Raw genomic sequence first — 19979 nt, 5'->3', positions numbered from 1 at the left:
CTTTTCTTTGCAAAATGCCAGGGAAGATGGGAACCTGGGTGAGACATCTTTGCAACAGATGCACACACGCACGCATGCAAATGTGGCTGCAGCCATCGAGAGGGCCTCCCACCTAACTCCCTCCGCACTGAGGCCTGTACCTATTTTAGGTCCTAATGAGATTGCATTTCCAGTTGCTAGGCAACAGCCCCAAGGGCCTAATGAGGAAATGGCTTCTCTTACTTTGAGGAAGGGCACTGGGGAGGGAGGGGGAGAGATAATCACGCTAAGAAGGAAAGGGCAGCAAGTGATGACATTCAGAGTCGGGTAATCCCGTTCTTACCTGCAGGTATATCTTGAAGATGTGCTTGGCTGACCGAGTGATGAGTTCCGTGATTCCTATTTTCTGTATTCCAAAAAAACCAGAAGCAGTTATTGTTAGATAACCATCTGCCTGAAGTAGTGTAGGGTTTCCTGCCTAAGCAGGGGGCTGGACTAGAAGACCTCCAAGGTCCCTCCCAACTCCGTTGTTGTTGTTGTTGTTATTGTAAAAGGGCAGGGCTGCCTATTAAAACAAAACTTCTCCAATTCTACCTTTGAGCTTGCTTGGTATCTTTCAAAGAGAGAAATAATTCTGGATTCTGGATTTGGGGATTTCACTGGTATGTTAGAACTAGAAACATAGAAACATAGAAGACTGACGGCAGAAAAAGACCTCATGGTCCATCTAGTCTGCCCTTATACTATTTCCTGTATTTTATCTTACAATGGATATATGTTTATCCCAGGCATGTTTAAATTCAGTTACTGTGGATTTACCAACCACGTCTGCTGGAAGTTTGTTCCAAGGATCTACTACTTTTTCAGTAAAATAATATTTTCTCACGTTGCTTTTGATCTTTCCTCCAACTAACTTCAGATTGTGTCCTCTTGTTCTTGTGTTCACTTTCCTATTAAAAACACTTCCCTCCTGGACCTTATTTAACCCTTTAACATATTTAAATGTTTCGATCATGTCCCCGCTTTTCCTTCTGTCCTCCAGACTATACAGATTGAGTTCATTAAGTCTTTCCTGATACGTTTTATGCTTAAGACCTTCTGCCATTCTTGTAGCCCGTCTTTGGACCCGTTCAATTTTGTCAATATCTTTTTGTAGGTGAGGTCTCCAGAACTGAACATAGTATTCCAAATGTGGTCTCACCAGCGCTCTATATAGCGGGATCATAATCTCCCTCTTCCTGCTTGTTATACCTCTAGCTAGGCAGCCAAGCATCCTACTTGCTTTCCCTACCGCCTGACTACACTGCTCACCCATTTTGAGACTGTCAGAAATCACTACCCCTAAATCCTTTTCTTCTGAAGTTTTTGCTAACACAGAACTGCCAATACAATACTCAGATTGAGGATTCCTTTTCCAAGTGCATTATTTTACATTTGGAAACATTAAACTGCAGTTTCCATTGCTTTGACCATTTATCTAATAAAGCTAAATCATTTACCATATTACAGACGCCTCCAGGAATATCAACCCTATTGCACACGTTAGAGTCATTGGCAAATAGGCAAACCTTCCCTTATGTCACTCACAAACATGGCTTGAAATTCAGGAAATGTATGACTAACATAGAAGATTGATGATAGAAAAAGACCACATGGTCCATCTAGTCTGCCCTTATACTATTTCCTGTATTTTATCTTAGGATGGATCTATGTTTATCCCAGGCATGTTTAAATTCAGTGACTGTAGATTTACCATCCACTTCTGCTGGAAGTTTGTTCCAAGCATCTACTACTCTTTCAGTAAAATACTATTTTCTCACGTTGCTTTCCCCCAACTAACCTAAACTAATCCCTAAAGAAAGAATTGTATAAGTCTCAGGTTGCAGGAGTCACAAACTAACCCCGTTTGAGATTGGTGACTTTTCTAAATTTAGATGTTCTGCAATTGAGAGTTTCAAAAGAACCAATTTTTGTTTCTGATTTTTTAAATTCTAAATTTTAGAATTTTTTGAAAAAATTTTTTTAAAAAAATTCATCCACCTTAAATGATTTTTATAAATAATGCAAGGTGGCAAAAATGCTAATACTCCTTCCTTCTCCTATTTTTCCCCACAACAACAATCCAGTGAGGTTGAGGTGGGCTGAGAGAGCGTGTGATTGGCTCATAGTCACCCAGCTGGTTTTCATGGTGAAGTCAGCACTAGAACCAGTGAAGGGCTACCAAATTTTTTTCCTACCACACTGTGGGCGTGGCTTATGCAGGATGCCCTACATTTTCTTTCAACATCTTTCAGTGCAAATTGGGTGCTCTGGTGTGGAGCTCCATTTTCGCTACCCCGCTGCCCCCCCCCCCCTCCCGGGGTCTGGGCAGTAGCCCACCCCTGACTAGAACTGTATGTATGTATGGTATGTTTGTAGGTAGGTCTGCTTAAAAATGGGGTTTTCTTAACTACTTTAAATTTTAAATTGTAAATTATTAGATTTGTTATGAATTGTTTTATTATGTTGTGAGCCGCCCCGAGTCTATGGAAAGGGGCGGCATACAAATCTAATAAATAAAATAAATAAATAAATAAACTCACAATCTCCTTGTTTCTGGCCTGGAGATTTAACCACCACACCAAACTGACTTTCTTAATGGAGCTTTTCAGCTCAAATCCCGCTTGCCTTTGCTATTTTCATAGCATCACTGAATGGAGACTCAGATACCCTATGGGCTGTGTTCACGCCACACACTTTCCCAGAGCAATTAAAAGCACAGTGAAGGTGTCTGCATAATTAGTTTTAACCTTGATTTGTTTTTGTAGGTTAGCATACTGTGCAAACCCAGGCTTTTGGGTTAATTGATGATTTTTGGAGAAATCTAAAAAAAATAACGATACATGCTGAAACATCTCCCCCTTGCCCATGTGGTTTCTGTGTATGATTCGACTGTGTGCTTGTTTTTTATATATTGGGGTTCCTTTGGATTTTTTAACTTAAAACTGTAATTTAGATTGCTAAATACTAGATTTGTTACTATGCATTGTTTACCATTGTTGTGAGCCGCCCCGAGTCTACGGAAAGGGGCGGCATATAAATCCAATAAATCTAATCTAATCTAATCTAACCAGCGTGTTAGATTGCTGGGACAAACTGTTGGGTCTGAACTTCTGAAAACAGCCTTGTTGAAAACCTAGATGGCCTTGATGAGAATTCAGTCTCTCCCAATTTAGATGTGATTTGACTACGATTCCCATCAGCATGAAAGTTAGTGTAAGGTAAGATAGGTAAAATGGGGACCCAGATTGTTGGGGGCAATATGCTGATTCTGTAAACCACTTAGAGAGGGCTGTAAAAGCATTATGAAGCGGTATATAAGTGCTATTGCTATAAAATGTTGTGGTTGTTTCTGGCCCAGCTCCTGCCCCAGGGAATAGGGAGGTGGATGCAGGGGAAAATTCAACATGTCACAGGCCTGTGTTATTGCCGACCGAGTCAGTTCAGAGTTTAGTTTCCTTGGACTAAGAAGAAGGTGGGAGTGACTCGGCAGAAGAGGGCTTGGCACACAGCCCAGGCAGTCAATCTCCCTTATCTTCCGCTGATTCAGATGATGACATTTTGGACCCACGCAAGTGCAGAATTATGCGTAGAAGAGACCAAATAAGAACATATTACAGGAAATAAGGGAGGCCACCTGTGTTTGGTTGGGGCTCCAGTAATTAGGGCTGCTGCAATAAATAGCAGCATGTGGGAAAGACTTAATGAACTCAATCTGTATAGTCTGGAGGACAGAAGGAAAAGGGGGGACATGATCGAAACATTTAAATATATTAAAGGGTTAAATAAGGTCCAGGAGGGAAGTGTTTTTAATAGGAAAGTGAACACAAGAACAAGGGGACACAATCTGAAGTTAGTTGGGGGAAAGATCAAAAGCAACATGAGAAAATATTATTTTACTGAAAGAGTAATAGATCCTTGGAACAAACTTCCAGCAGATGTGGTAGATAAATCCACAGTAACTGAATTTAAACATGCCTGGGATAAACATATATCCATCCTAAGATAAAATACAGAAAATAGTATAAGGGCAGACTAGATGGACCATGAGGTCTTTTTCTGCCGTCAGACTTCTATGTTTCTATGTTTCTATGTGGGTTTGGCCGTTGTGGAAGAATATCTGATCGGAGTTCGTCAGGAATCTTGTGTTGCTGGACTTTGTTGCTTTTTCACGCCTTTGAAACCAAAGCAGAGCAATGTGTGGTGTGTGTGTTTCACTTCGTTGGAAGAAGAAGGTGTGTGATGTTTTTCACAGCTGCTAGCTAAGTACTTAATGACTGCTTAAGGGAAATTGTACAGACTACCCGGTTGTTTTGGGAAGAGTGCTCTTTGCAATACAAAAAGAGTGCTTAGTTTATTTTGAATTTTGTGATAAAGAACATTGTTTTGAATTTTCAAACGTGTGTGTGTGTGTGTCTGAAATTTGTACCCTTGAATTTTCGGTAGGCTCCTATCAGACAGCCCGGCAGAACATAAAAGTTGCCCTAAAATGAGCTGCCGTAAAAGGACACGACATGCCCCTACACCAGAGGTGCTACCCCTCCCTGAGCACCTCATTCTTTTATTTAATTAAGTGACAGTTGGAAAAAATCCAGAAGGCTTACATAAATGTGATCAAGTTGATTCTGGGCACGAGTCTCCATGATGAAGCTGACCACTTTCCCCAGGTAGCGCATGTTGATGCCCCGCTGATGCAAGGCTTCCGCTAAGGTGGTGCCATCCATTGGCAACATGGTGTGGTCGAGGCAGTCCTTGACCTTCGAGAGGAGATAAAATTGAAGAGGGGGAAAAGGGTCACAGTTGGAGAACAGCAAGGCAATAGCGGGTGCGGCCTCTTTCCTTCCCCAACCCCCAAGTTTATTTATTAATTTTCAAAAAAAACCCAAAAAACATTAAAAAGGGAACTTGTACATTTCCACAAATCATCACCTGTGTCCATTACATTTTATAATTGTACATCTTTTTACAGCATTTTCAACATCATATATCTTCACATTACTGTGTATTTATTTTTTTGTTATATAGTAATAGTTATAGTTTATTAGATTTGTATGCCGCCCCTCTCCGAAGACTCGGGGCGGCTCACAGCATAGCAATAATACAATACATTACAAATCTAACAATAAAAAATTAGATCCATTTAAAAGACATTAATAACATAATAAAACCCCTAGCTATGCAGTCACACACATTCAACCTAATCTATCATGCAGTAAGGCCAAAAATATAATAAAAAGGGGGAAAGATGGTAATTATCCCCACGGCTGGCGACAAAAGTGGGTCTTGAGCCTTTTACGGAAGGCGAGGAGGGTGGGGGCTATTTGAATCTCTGGAGGGAGTTGATTCCAGAGGGCCGGGGCCGCCACAGAGAAGGCTCTTCTCCTGGGTCCCGCCAGCTGACATTGTTTGGTCGACGGGACCTGGAGAAGGCCCACTCTGTGGGACCTAATCGGCTGCTGGGATTCGTGCGGCAGGAGGCGGTCTCGGAGATATTCTGGTCCGATGCCATGTAGGGCTTTATAGGTCATAACCAAAGCTTTGAATTGTGACGGAAACTGATCGGCAGTCAGTGAATATATATCCAAGAGATAGAAAAAAAGAGAGAATTTGATTATCATATTACTGTAAAGAAGTCACCATTTTTATAATTGCTACCTTCGTCTTATTTTACTGTCATACCAGTACTGTGTGTTCATTATTTTTGTGTATACTCACACTTTATATTTTATCTTTTCTATTTGTTTTTTTGTCTCCTCTTTCCATCTTTACATAAGAACATAAGAAGAGCCGTGCTGAATCGGGCCAAAGCCCATCGAGGCCAGCATTCTGTTCTCACACAGTGGCCCACCAATTGTCCATGGGGATCTTGAGCAGAAAGAGAAGGCAAGACGCTCCCTTTCCCCAGACCCCCAACAAATGGTACTCAAGAGAACCCTGCCCACCTCAATCAACATAGAGGCGGCACTTGGACATCCTCCATCTCTGGAGGTTCTTAAGAAGAAACTAGTCATCCCCCTAACAAGAATGGGTAAATTATTACTGAATATGATAAAGACAATTACAGTGGTGCCTCTACTTACAAACTTAATTCATTCCGTGACCAGGTTCTTAAGTAGAAAAGTTTGTAAGAAGAAGCAATTTTTCCCAAAGGAATCAATGCAAAAGCAAATAATGTGTGTGATTGGGGAAACCACAGGGAGGGTGGAGGCCCTGTTTCCTCCCAGGAGATTTCTAGAGAGGCCCCATGGAGGCTTCTCCCCGCCTTTTCCAGTCCTGTTTCCTCCCAGGAGATTCCTAGAGAGGCCACACGGAGGCTTCTTCCTGCCTTTTCCAGTCCTGTTTCCTCCCAGGAGATTCCTAGAGAGGCCACACGGAGGCTTCTCCCTGCCTTTTCCAGTCCTGTTTCCTCCCAGGAGATTCCTAGAGAGGCCACACGGAGGCTTCTTCCTGCCTTTTCCAGTCCTGTTTCCTCCCAGGAGATTCCTAAAGAGGCCCCACGGAGGCTTCTTCCTGCCTTTTCTGGTTACAGTTTCGGAGGCTCGGGTTTGTAAGTGGAAAATGGTTCTTGAGAAGAGGCAAAAAATATCTTGAACACCCGGTTCTTATCTAGAAAAGTTCGTAAGCAGAGGCATTCTTAGGTAGAGGTACCACTATAGTTTCTTATGATTTATGATTGTGATTAGTTTCTCATGATGGGGTAATTACTACAGATTGTCCTCAATTTACAACAGTTCACTTGGTGACTGTTTGAAGTTACAACAGCCCTGGAAAAAGTTGAATTATGACCATTTTTAACCTCTGCGGCATCCCTACACGTGATTTACATACAGATGCTTGACAATTGACTCACATCTATGACGGCTGCAGTGTCCTGGGATCACGTGATCACCTTTTGCAACCTTCTGACAAGCAAAGTCGAGGGGGAAGCCTGATTCACTTAACAACTGAACACCGAGGCTTGGTGGCACAGTGGTTAGAGTGCAAGCTGCTTCTGCTGGCTGTAGTTCACCAGTTCAAATCTCACCACCGGCTCAAGGTTGACTCAGCCTTCCATCCTTCCGAAGATGGGTAAAATGAGGACCCAGATTGTTGAGGGTTATATGCTGACTCTGCAACCACTTAGAGAGGGCTGTAAAGCACAGTGAAGTGGTATGTAAGTTTAAGTGCTATTGCTATTGCTATTGATAACAACTTCAGTGATTCACTGAAAAACGGTGGGAAGGAAAGTCCTAGAAATGGGGCAAAACTCACTTTTTTAGCAACATAAATTTTGGACTCAGTTGTGGTCATAAGTTGACGACTACTTGTATCTTGTGATTGACGATGATTGCATTTTAGGATTATGATCATGATTTACCACTTGTTGCTTGTCTGCACACTGAAATCTGATACACCAGAGACAAATTCCTTGTGTATCCAATCACACTTGGCCAGTAAAAATTTCTATTCTATTCTAGTTTCCCTCTCCATTGTTGGAATGGACAAGAACAGGGGTCTCCAAGCTTGGCCACTTTTATTTATTTATTTATTGGATTTGTATGCCGCCCCTCTCCGGAGACTCGGGACGGCTAACAGCGACAATAAAACAGTGTACAATAGTAATCTGATATTAGAAATGATTAAAAATCCATTAATATAAAAACCAAACATACATACATACATACCATGCATAGAATTGTAAAGGCCTAGGGGGAAAGAGGATCTCAGTTCCTCCATGCCTGGCGGCAGAGATGGGTTTTAAGTTGCTTACGAAAGGCAAGGAGGGTGGGGGCAGTTCTAATCTCTGGGGGGAGTTGGTTCCAGAGGGCCGGGGCCACAACAGAGAAGGCTCTTCCCCTGGGTCCCGCCAGGCGACATTGCTTAGTTGACGGGACCCGGACTTTTAAGACTTGCGGACTTCCAACTCCCAGGATTCCTTGCTCAGCATGAGAGTTGAAGTCCAGAAGTCTTGAAACGGCCAAGGTTGGAGACCCCTGGACTAAAGGAACCTGGTGGTTTCCCCCAACTCCACAGTTCAATAATAACTCTTCTCTTTTCCCGTCCCTCCATCATGAGGCTGCTGATGAAGGTTCTAACCCACTACAATGGCCTTCTGAAATGAAGATGTCTATCACAGGTTGCCAATTCCTGACTCAGAGGACAGACCAAAGTCATCTTTTTATATCAGATCATCCACAAGAGAGGAGGGGGATTAAAACCTCCCCCAAATAAGCAGCTTAGCAACCACAGAATATTAAAATTAAGCTTCTGAACACACGTCCTTCGACCCCGTCAATCACCAGGGAATGATCAAGTAGGATTGTAATTTTGAAGTGGAAGGAAAGAAGATAAAGAGAAGAGGGAGACAGTGTTTCTTCCTCCTTAGTGTAAAACTTTCAGATCTGATGGGAAAAAAAAACATTGCTGTTGGCTTCTTAATACATAGCCACGGTTTGGTTTGTCCATCCTTTATCCAACTTGGATGCTTTCCAGCCATGTGGGCGTCAAACTCCCAGAATTCCCCTGCCAATTTGCTGAGAATTCTGGGAGTTGTAGTTTATGCATCTGGATAATGTATAGGACGAAGGAATCTGATTTAGTCTATCAAACTATTCTTATTGATATTTAACAAGATGCAAAGTAATTATTATCCATATCAATACCACTCATTCCTGTTCTTTATATACAATGATTAAATATATTAAATATATTTATGGTGACGTAGTGGTTGGTATTACAGGTTAACTCTGCAGCCAGTTGTTCGATCCTGACTGGTTCAAGGTTGACTCAGTCTTCTTCCAAGGTGGATCAAATGAGGACCCAGATTGTTGGGGCCAAGAAGCTGACTCTGTAAACTGCTTAGAGAGGGCTGTAAAGCACTGTTAAAGCAGTATATAAGTCTAAGTGCTAGTGCTATATTGCTTTTGTGATGAGATTGGAGCATATATTGCATGGAAATACAGTGGTACCTCTACCTACAAACCTCTACTTATGAACTTTTCTAGATAAGAACCTGGTGTTCAAGATTTTATTTTTTTTACCTCTTCTCAAGAACCATTTTCCACTTACAAACCCGAGCCTCCGAAACTGTAACCGGAAAAGGCAAGGAGAAGTCTCTGTGGGGCCTCTCTAGGAATCTCCTGGGAGGAAACATGGTCGGAAAAGGCAGGGAGAAGCCTATGTGGGGCCACTCTACGAATCTCCTGGAGGAAACAGGGCCTCCACCCTCCCTGTGGCTTCACCAATCACATGCATTATTTGCTTTTACATTAATTCCCATGGGAAAAATTGCTTCTTACAAACTTTTCTACCGAGTCTACGGAGAGGGGCGGCATACAAATCTAATAAATAAATAAAATAAATAAATACTTAAGAACCTAGTCACGGAACAAATTAAGTTCATAGGTAGAGGTACCACTCTCTCTATTTGTAACCATAGGTTTTAGCATAAAGTATGCGGCAGAATTAATTTTGTTTCTTCATAAAGAAAATTGGGAATATCAAATATGGGCAGCAATAGCATTTAGACTTATATACCGCTTCACGGTGCTTTACAGTCCTCTCTAAGCAGTCTATACTGGGTAACCGTATTACCCCCAACAATCTGGGTCCTCATTTTACCCACCTTGGAAGGATGGAAGGCTGAGTCAACCTTGAGCCTACTGAGATTCGATCGGCCAAACTGCTGGCAGCTGGTGATCAGCAGAAGTAGCTTGCAGTACTGCACTCTATTATTATTATTATTATTATTATTATTATTATTATTATTAATTAGATTTGTATGCCGCCCCTCTCCGTAGACTTGGGGCGGCTCACAACAATAACAAGAACAATGTAAGAACAAATCTAATAATTTAAAAAACATTAAAAACCCCATTATTAAAAGCAAACATACACACAAAGATACCATGTATAAACTGTATAGGCCTGGGGGAGATGCCTCAGTTCCCCCATGCCTGACGGCAGAGATGGGTCTTAAGAACTTTACGAAAGGCAAGGAGGGTGGGGGCAGTTCTAATCTCCGGGGGGAGCTGGTTCCAGAGGGTCGGGGCCGCCACAGAGAAGGCTCTTCTCCTGGGTCCCGCCAAACAACATTGTTTAGTCGACGTGACCCGGAGAAGGCCAACTCTGCGGGACCTAACCGGTCGCTGGGATTCGTGCACAGAAGGCGGTCCCGGAGGTATTCTGGTCCAATGCCGTGAAGGGCTTTATAGGTCATAACCAACACTCTAATCACTGCGCCACCAAGGCTTATGGGGTAGACCCATGTTATCGTTATGCATATCAGACATATCATTTGCAAACTCGAGGTGGGTCTTGTGTTTTTCTTCTCCCCACCCTCTTAACTATGTTGCTTTCCCTAGGTTGCCCCTTAATCTTTTGAATGTTGCTCAGGCGGTAATAGTTTTGGGTTGGAAGGATGCGACAAAATGGACAATGCAAAATTGGTATAGGTACATGGTGGACCATATTCAATTTGAAATGATGGATAAAAGGATAAATTTGGATAATGAAACTGAATTGAAACAACTGATGGGACGGTGGGACAAGGTAAGACGATATATGACGAGTAGAATCCGAGACCAAGCTATAAGAAATAAATTGGAATCACTCTATAATATGTAAATAGATATACAGTGTTCCCTCGCTTTTCGCGGGGGATGCGTTCCGAGACCGCCCGCGAAAGTCGAATTTCCGCGAAGTAGAGATGCGGAAGTAAGTACACTATTTTTGGCTGTGAATAGTATCACAAACCTTCCCTTAACACTTTAAACCCCTGAATTGCAATTTTCCATTCCCTTAGCAACCATTTAGATTGTTACTCACTATGTTTATTTATTAAAGTTTATTAAAAAAAATATTTATTAAAAGCAGATGAAAGTTTGGCGATGACATATGACGTCACCAGGTGGGAAAAACCGTGGTATAGAGAAAAAGCCTGCAAAATATTTTTTAATTAATATTTTTGAAAAACCGTGGTACAGACTTTTCGCGAAGTTCGAACCCGTGAAAATCGAGGGAACACTGTATTGTTCTTGGGTCAAAGTGGATTATATAAGAAACACTCCCGATTGGTGGTGGGGTATGTGCGTGTGTCGGGGTGGTGGGCACATTTCACTATGCACTGTTTTATGTTGTGTGTATATTAAACTTGTTAAAAATTAATTTAAAAATAATTTAAAAAAAAAAAAAAACCTTTTGAATGTTCACTCACCAAGCCTGGAATTTGATACGATACTAGAAAAGCAGCTGCATCCTTCAGTAATCTCTTCTGATCCTGAATTTGCTCTTTGCTGGACTCTGGAAAGCGGACACCTGGGGAGATAAGCAGATTGCGAGGGTTTTTCCCCCCTTCCTCTTTCAGATTAGACTGAAGCAACCTCCCACCCAACCCCATATACAAACTGCACAAAATCCCACCCATAGTTCCAAGGCCGGGTTCTTGAGATTGACAAGCAAAGGGCCAAAGACTAAGACCTGTTGGAAAATTCTAATCCACCTTAAAACCCACGATCCTCACCTGGGGAGAAGATATCTGGATTAAACCGTATATCAAACGACGTGTTACTGATGGAGCCGACGGCTTTGCAAGCGTTCTGAATCACTTCTCTGCTTTTGGGGTCCACTGCGTGCGGAAAAAGGAAAAAAAGATGTGAATCAGGGTGGAAGTTTGTTCCAAGCATCTACTACTCTTTCAGTAAAATACAGTACTATTTTCTCACGTTGCTTCTGATCTTTCCCCCAACTAACCTAAACCACTCCCTAAAGAAAGAATTGTAGAAGTCTCAGGTTGCGGGAGTCACAAACTAACCCCGTTTTGAGATTGGTGACTTTTCTAAATTAGATGTTCTGCAATTGAGAGTTTCAAAAGAAACAATTTTTGTTTTTGATTTTTTAAATTCTAAATTGTGGCGTGATCCAATTTGAGAAAATTGTTTTTTGTGTACCTGCTACCAAAAAACAAAACAAAAAAACAAACCACAAAATGAAACAAAACCGCAGACATGGAAAACACAAGTACAGTAGTACCTCTACTTACGAACTTAATTCATTCCATGACCAGGTTCTTAAGTAGAAAACTTTTTAAGAAGAAGCAATTTTCCCATAGGAATCAATGTAAAAGCAAATAATGTGTGCGATTGGGGAACCCACAGGGAGGGTGAGGCCCTGTTTCCACCCAGGAGGTTCCTAGAAAGGCCCCACAGAGGCTTCTCCCCGCCTTTTCTCGCCCTGTTTCCTCCCAGGAGATTCCTAGAAAGGCCCCACAGAGGCTTCTCCCCGCCTTTTCTCGCCCTGTTTCCTCCCAGGAGATTCCTAGAGAGGCCCCATGGAGGCTTCTCCCTGCCTTTTCCAGCCCTGTTTCCTCCCAGGAGATTCCTACAGAGGCCCCATGGAGGCTTCTCCCTGCCTTTTCCGGCCCTGTTTCCTCCCAGGAGATTCCTAGAGAGGCCCCATGGAGGCTTCTCCCTGCCTTTTCCAGTTACAGTTTCGGAGGCTCGTGTTTGTAAGTGGAAAATCGTTCTTGAGAAGAGGCAAAAAAATCTTGAACACCAGGTTCTTATCTAGAGAAGTTCGTAAGTAGAGGCGTTCTTAGGTAGAGGTACCACTGTACTCAATTTCTCTGTCCCAGAGCCCATTTCGTCCAACTGAACTAGGAATGGAGACGCCCGGGGTGTAGCTCCCATTTCAGCACCAGGCACCTGGTGAATTTATGCCTCTCTCTCTTTCTCTCCCCCCCCCCCCTCTCTTTCATTCCAAGAGTCAGGATGAGGCTATGATGAACAAACTGGCCAGGAGTAGAGATCCACATTTTCATTCTGCCTTCAGTCATAGAAGCTCCCTGGCTGACGTTAGGTCGGGATGGACAACTATGGCAACTTTATGACCGATGGACTTCAACTCCTAGCACGGCTGGCTCAGGAATTCTGGGAATTGAAGTTCACAGGTCATAAACAGTTGCCCATCTCCGCTTTAGGTCAATCTCGCAATTGTACAGACAATGTGTTGCAGTGATGAAGGTGTCGGGGTGGCGCAGTGGTTAGAGTGCAGCACTGGAGGCTACTTCAGCTAACTGCTAGCTGTAGTTCAGCAATTCATATCTCACCACCGGTTCAAGATTGACTCAGCCTTCCATCCTTCCAGAGGTGGGTAAAATGAGGACCCAGATTGTTGGGGGCAACAGGCTGATTCTATAAACCGTTTAGAGAGGGCTGTAAAAGCCCTATGTAGCAGTATATAAGTCTAAATTTTTTATTTTATTTATTTATTATTAGATTTGTATGCCGCCCCTTTCCGTGGACTCGGGGCGGCTCACAACACAATAAAACAATTCATAACAAATCTAATAATATACAATTTAAAATAGTTAAAAAACCCCATTTTTAAGCAGACATACCTACAAACATACCATACATAAATTATTATATAGGCCCGGGGGACATGTTTCAATTTCCCCATGCCTGACAACAAAGGTGGGTTTTGAGAAGTTTACGAAAGGCAAGGAGGGTAGGGGCAGTTCTAATCTCTGGGGGGAGCTGGTTCCAGAGAGTTGGGGCCGCCACAGAGAAGGCTCTTCCCCTGGGGCCCGCCAACCGACATTGTTTTGTTGACGGGACCCGGAGAAGGCCGACTCTGTGGGACCTAATCGGTCGCTGGGATTCGTGCACCAGAAGGCGGTCTCAGAGATATTCTGGTCCGATGCCATGAAGGGCTTTATAGGTCATGACCAACACTTTGAATTGTGACCGGAAATTGATCGGCAACCAATGCAGACTGTGGAGTGTTGGTGTGACATGGGTATATTTGGGAAAGCCCATGATTGCTCTCGCAGCTGCATTCTGCATGATCTGAAGTTTCCGACATTTTTCAAAGGTAGCCCCATGTAGAGAGCATTACAGTAGTCGAGCCTCGAGGTGACGAGGGCATGAGTGACTGTGAGCAGTGAGTCCCGGTCCAAATAGGGCCGCAACTGGTGCACCAGGCGAACCTGGGCAAACGCCCCCCTCGCCACAGCTGAAAGATGGTTCTCTAATGTGAGCTGTGGATCGAAGAGGACGCCCAAGTTGCGGACCCTCTCTGAGGGGGTCAATAATTCCCCCCCCCAGGGTGATGGACGGACAGATGGAATTGTCCTTGGGAGGCAAAACCCACAGCCACTCCGTCTTATCCGGGTTGAGTTTGAGTCTGTTGACACCCATCCAGGCCACAACAGCCTCCAGGCACCGGCACATCACTTCCACTATTGCTATCTCACGGAAAGTGAGAAGAACCCAGTTTTAGTCCCTCCTTTAGCCATGAAATCTCATAGAGCAGGGGTAAGCAAAGCTGGATCTTCTATGACTTGTGGATTTGCTAGCTCAGGAATTCTGGGAGTTGAAGAGCCAACTTTGCCTACCCCTCTCATAGAGCAACTGTGAGCCAGTCATTCTCTCTCAACTCAACCTATCTTTTAAGGTTGCTCTTAGGTGGAAAACGAAAGGAAGGATTACTATATATGCCACCTTGAGGTCCTGTATGAAAAACAGGATGCAAATCTAACCATAAGTAAAACGATCTAGCCATGTGGCAATGGAGAACGTTGGAATGAATTCCCACCACGAGAGTCGATACCTGCTCCATCATCTGATGCGATGGTCTCTGTGAGCTCTTTCACCTGCTCTAAACCAGGAGTATTATCCTCCATCTTGCTGTCTTCTAGAAGAGAGGTCTCCTTGTCTTCCACACCATTCTCTGGAAAAGTGGTAGGGCTACTGCCGTTTTCCACTGAGGGGCTACTTGGTTTGTCCGCCTTTTGCTGCATTAACTGCAGAGCAGCCAACTTCATGAACATGAGATACCTGTTAAGAAAAAGAAGAAGAAAAGAAGAGGTGGTGACTCAGTGAGTAAGGATGACAGAAGAAGCAAGGCATATTGATGCATGAAGGACCAGGATCTTCTGCAGAACATTAGGAGCCTACAGAAACATCACCGAAAGCAGTGGAACTAAAAGGGTTGGGATTATTGGTTTTGTAACTCCGCAAAAATTTTAAGGATGGGAATAAGCAGCACAAGATCCTTCCATTTCCCTGAAGAACACACACAGATTATCCTTTTTGGGGTGGGGAAATGGAGAAGCCCGCCCAAAATCAAGCTGCAGATTTTCAGGATCAAAACAATTAAATCCTGGTGCTGCAATTTCTTAGTTTTCCCAAAACCCATTACGAACAGACCCTCACTGTTTTTAGGGTACTTCTGAACCGAACAAACTAGAATATATATAAGGCCGAAATAGATATATCCTAGTCTCCCTTAATTTTCAAATTCAGCAAAAAAACATGTGACACATACAGATAGAATTGTCGGCTATCAATAAAATTAACTGCCTTGGAAATGGCCCTGGGTTGGGCCGAGAGGCAAATAAGGAGCTGTGATGTTCCTTCAGTACACCAGGGTGATTCGACACAAAAATATGTAACCCTTCCCTGGTGCAAAGCTGAAGGGATTGGATACTGTAGCCTAGAGGATAATTCTCTGCCTTACAAGGCAAAGGTTGCAGGTTCAAGTCCCAGTGGGTATGGCTAGCTGATGAGGCTAAAATAAGGCTGAAATAGATCTATCCTACTCTCCCTTAATTTTCAAATTCAGCAAAAAAACATGTGACATATATATATATGTGTGTGTTTTTGTAGATTTTCACGGGTATATGTATGTAGATTGTTCTGAGCTCGGGTTTTGCCCCGTGTAATATTTTGAGTGTCTATGCGACGTTTCGGTGAAATCACATTCACCATCATCAGGCTGAAGTTGTAAGCTTCGTGCTACTGTAGATATGTGTGTGTGTGTGTGTGTGTGTATCACTGCTGTGGTTTAGTTAGTAACCCAGTAAGACCATCTGGCTTCCCCACTGACTCCATTTGTCAGAAGGTGATCACACAATCCTGGGGCCCTGCAATTGTCATCAATGTGAGCCAGTGGCAACTGTCTCAGGAGCTGCCCCCAAAACAGGGAGTCAAACTATTCTCCAAAGCACCTGAAGGCAGGACAAGAAGCAATGGGTGGAAACTAATCAAGGAGAGAAGCAACTTAGTCTTCGGAGAGAGGTGGCATACAAATCTAATAAATAATAATAATAATAATAATAATAATAATAATAATAATAATAATAGAACTAATTTTCTAACAGTTAGAACAATTAATCAGTGGAACAACTTGCCTCCAGAAGTTGTAGGCACTCCGACACTGGACGTTTTTAAGAAGATATTGGACAGCCATTTGTTTGAAATGGCATAGAGCAGTGATGGTGAAACTATGGCACGGGTGCCACAGGTGGCACGCGAATCCATATCTGCTAGCATGTGAACCGTTGCCCTAATATGGTAAATTATTTAGCTTTACTACATAAATGGTCAAAGCAATGGAAACTGCAGTTTAATGATTCCAAATGTAAAATAATGCATTTGGGGAAAAGGAATTCTCAATCTGAGTATTGTATTGGCAGTTCTGTGTTAGCAAATACTTCAGAAGAAAAGGATTTGGGGGTAGTGATTTCTGACACTCTCAAAATGGGTGAACAGTGCAGTCAGGCGGTAGGGAAAGCAAGTAGGATGCTTGGCTGCATAGCTAGAGGTATAACAAGCAGGAAGAGGGAGATTATGATCCCGCTATATAGAATGCTGGTGAGACCACATTTGGAATACTGTGTTCAGTTCTGGAGACCTCACCTACAAAAAGATATTGACAAAATTGAACGGGTCCAAAGATGGGCTACAAGAATGGTGGAAGGTCTTAAGCATAAAATGCATCAGGAAAGACTTAATGAACTCAATCTGTATAGTCTGGAGGACAAAAGGAAAAGGGGGGACATGATCGAAACATTTAAATATATTAAAGGGTTAAATAAGGTCCAGGAGGGAAGTATTTTTAATAGGAAAGTGAACACAAGAACAAGGGGACACAATCTGAGGTTAGTTGGGGGAAAGATCAAAAGCAACATGAGAAAATATTATTTTACTGAAAGAGTAGTAGATCCTTGGAACAAACTTCCAGCAGACGTGGTAGATAAGTCCACAGTAACTGAATTTAAACATGGCTGGGATAAACATATATCCATCCTAAGATAAAATACAGAAAATAGTATAAGGGCAGACTAGATGGACCATGAGGTCTTTTTCTGCCATCAGACTTCTATGTTTCTATGTTTCTAACTCAGCTCCAACATGCATGTGTGTGCTGGCCAGCTGATATTTGGCTAGAACAGAGGCTCTATGAGGGCGTTTTTGGCTTCCAAAGAACCTCCAGGGGGATATGGGAGGGTGTTTCTACCTTCCTTCAGCTCCAGGGAAGTCTTTGGAGCCTGGGCAGGGTGAAAAAAACGAGCCTACTGGGCCCATCAGAAGTTGGGAAATTGGCTGTTTCTGGCCTCCAGAGGGCAGGGGGAAGCTGTTTTCGCCCTCCCCAGGCATTGAATTATGGGTGTGAGCACTTGCACATGTGCGATAGCAAGCGTGCATGCTCTTTCGGCACCTAAGGAAAAAAAAGGTTCATCATCACTAGCATAGGGCTTTCTGCCTGAGCAAGGGGTTGGATTAGAAGATCTCCAAAATCCCTTCCAACTCTGCTATTCTATTCTACTGTTTATATTTGGATTGTTACATGCTGTTTTTTATCACTCTTGTTAGCCGCCCTGAATCTACGGAGAGGGGTGGCATACAAATCCAATCAATCAATCAATCAATCAATCAATCAATCAATCAATCAATCAACCAACCAACCAAACAAACAAATATTGATCATGTGACCATGGGGATGCTGCAATAGTTGTAAGTGTGAGAAACGGTTACAAGTCATTTTTTTCAGTGCTAAATATTGTAACTTTGAACTGTCATTAGAAACATAGAAACATAGAAGACTGGCGGCAGAAAAAGACCTTATGGTCCATCTAATCTGCCCTTATACTATTTCCTGTATTTTATCTTACAATGGATATATGTTTATCCCAGGCATGTTTAAATTCAGTTACTGTGGATTTACCAACCACGTCTGCTGGAAGTTTGTTCCAAGGATCTACTACTCTTTCAGTGAAATAATATTTCCTCACGTTGCTTTTGATCTTTCCCCCAACTAACTTCAGATTGTGTCCCCTTGTTCTTGTGTTCACTTTCCTATTAAAAACACTTCCCTCCTGGACCTTATTTAACCCTTTAATATATTTAAATGTTTTGATCATGTCCCCCCTTTCCCTTCTGTCCTCCAGACTATACAGATTGAGTTCATTAAGTCTTTCCTGATAATGATTTTAAGTCGAGGACTAACCTGTAAGGAACTCTATGCACCCTTGCTTTTCTGAAAATGGTGGTTAAGTTTGAAACAAAATCTGCTTTTTCCTACATTCAAATTAGGGACAGATTTTGCTTCCATGCGAATAACATTTCAGAAGTGTAGAGGCAACGTATCTTTGCTGACTCTTCCACCTTTTAGACCCAGATTCTCTGCTCTTGCAGACAAGCAACTGCTTAAAACAAGGTATTCTTTGTCTCCAACCTGTTGGTTAACACCCATTCTCCATTGTTTGAGATGGGTTTTTCCTATGTTCACTGGAGCATGAATTTCTTACCCTCCCTTTGGGCCACTTCCCAGCTGCAGTAGTAAGATTTTGATTTTTAAGTGAAGCAACTGGAAAAAAATGCTGTTTGTGAAAACAGGAATAAATGGAGAAACATTTCTGGAAGGAGAAGCTTTAAAGTGCCAATTTCATGAATGGATCTCAAAACATTTAAATATGTTAAAGGGTTAAATAAGGTCCAGGAGGGAAGTGTTTTTAATAGGAAAGTGAACACAAGAACAAGGGGACACAATCTGAAATTAGTTGGGGGAAAGATCAAAAGCAACGTGAGAAAATATTATTTTACTGAAAGAGTAGTAGATCCTTGGAACAAACTTCCAGCAGACGTGGTTGGTAAATCCACAGTAACTGAATTTAAACATGCCTGGGATAAACATAGATCCATTGTAAGATAAAATACAGGAAATAGTATAAGGGCAGACTAGATGGATCATGAAGTCTTTTTCTGCCGTCAGTCTTCTATGTTTCTATCTATCTATCTATCTATCTATCTATCTATCTATCTATCTATCTATCTATCTATCTATCTATCTATCTATCTATCTATCATTATATCTAGAGAGAGAGAATTTGTCTGTATCTGTTCACCCATTCATCTATCTTTCTTCCTTCCTTCCTTCCTTCCTTCCTTCCTGCCTGCCTGCCTGCCTGCCTGCCTGCCTGCCTGCCTGCCTGCCTGCCTGCCTGCCTGCCTGCCTGCCTGCCTATCTATCTATCTATCTATCTATCTATCTATCTATCTATCTATCTATCTATCTATCTATCTATCTATCTATCTATCTATTTCTCTCTCTATCTGTGTTTATAAACTAACTTTGAAGTTATTATAAGTTAAATAATTTAACAGCAGGCGTTAAAAAAAAAAGAACCACTTCAAAATGGCTGCTGCACTTATACAAATGAAGCCACACCCATTTTTAAGTATGCCCAAAGGAGGCGTGGCTTTGATCATATGATTTATTGCTGGCCTTTTCTGACCAAGAGTCATGGATGCCCGTGAAAAGGCACAGCACAATATGATGCAGCACAGAAATCACATCCAATCTAGACGATTGCTTGCTCGCTTACTAGGGTTTTTTTCTTTTTTAAATCCACTTGTGCCAATTGAATTTAGAAAATTAATCTGTTTGTTAATACCCACACCAGATGTGCAGATGGAGTCCTGAGATACTTTTAAGTGCATAAATGCCTCTTCTTGTCCCTGAATTTTCCAGAAATACTGTGCACAAATGTTCAGTTACATTTTAAGGCTTCAGAAAGGATTTTAGTTCCCCATCCTTTCAGAAGGTAGTTTTAAAACGCTGCTTCAAAAAATACAGAATCTTAAGAGTCCTAATAACAGAACCAACAATTGATTACAAAGGAAATTAAAATACCCAGG

The 19979-nt window shown here is 42.3% G+C and overlaps 1 protein-coding gene across 1 annotated transcript in view; it reads right to left on the bottom strand.

Moving 5' to 3' along the window:
- CLUH (clustered mitochondria homolog) overlaps nt 1–19979 on the bottom strand; it is a 145726-nt gene that overhangs the window by 36691 nt on the left and 89056 nt on the right. The window contains 5 exon segments of the mRNA XM_070735238.1: nt 323–385; nt 4623–4775; nt 11213–11313; nt 11519–11623; nt 14608–14834. Coding sequence (XP_070591339.1) covers nt 323–385; nt 4623–4775; nt 11213–11313; nt 11519–11623; nt 14608–14834 — 649 coding nt within the window.

The sequence above is a fragment of the Erythrolamprus reginae genome, chromosome 1 (genome assembly GCF_031021105.1).
Source record: "Erythrolamprus reginae isolate rEryReg1 chromosome 1, rEryReg1.hap1, whole genome shotgun sequence".
Taxonomy (NCBI): Eukaryota; Metazoa; Chordata; class Lepidosauria; order Squamata; family Dipsadidae; genus Erythrolamprus; species Erythrolamprus reginae.
This window is presented reverse-complemented; position numbering and strand designations above follow the sequence as displayed.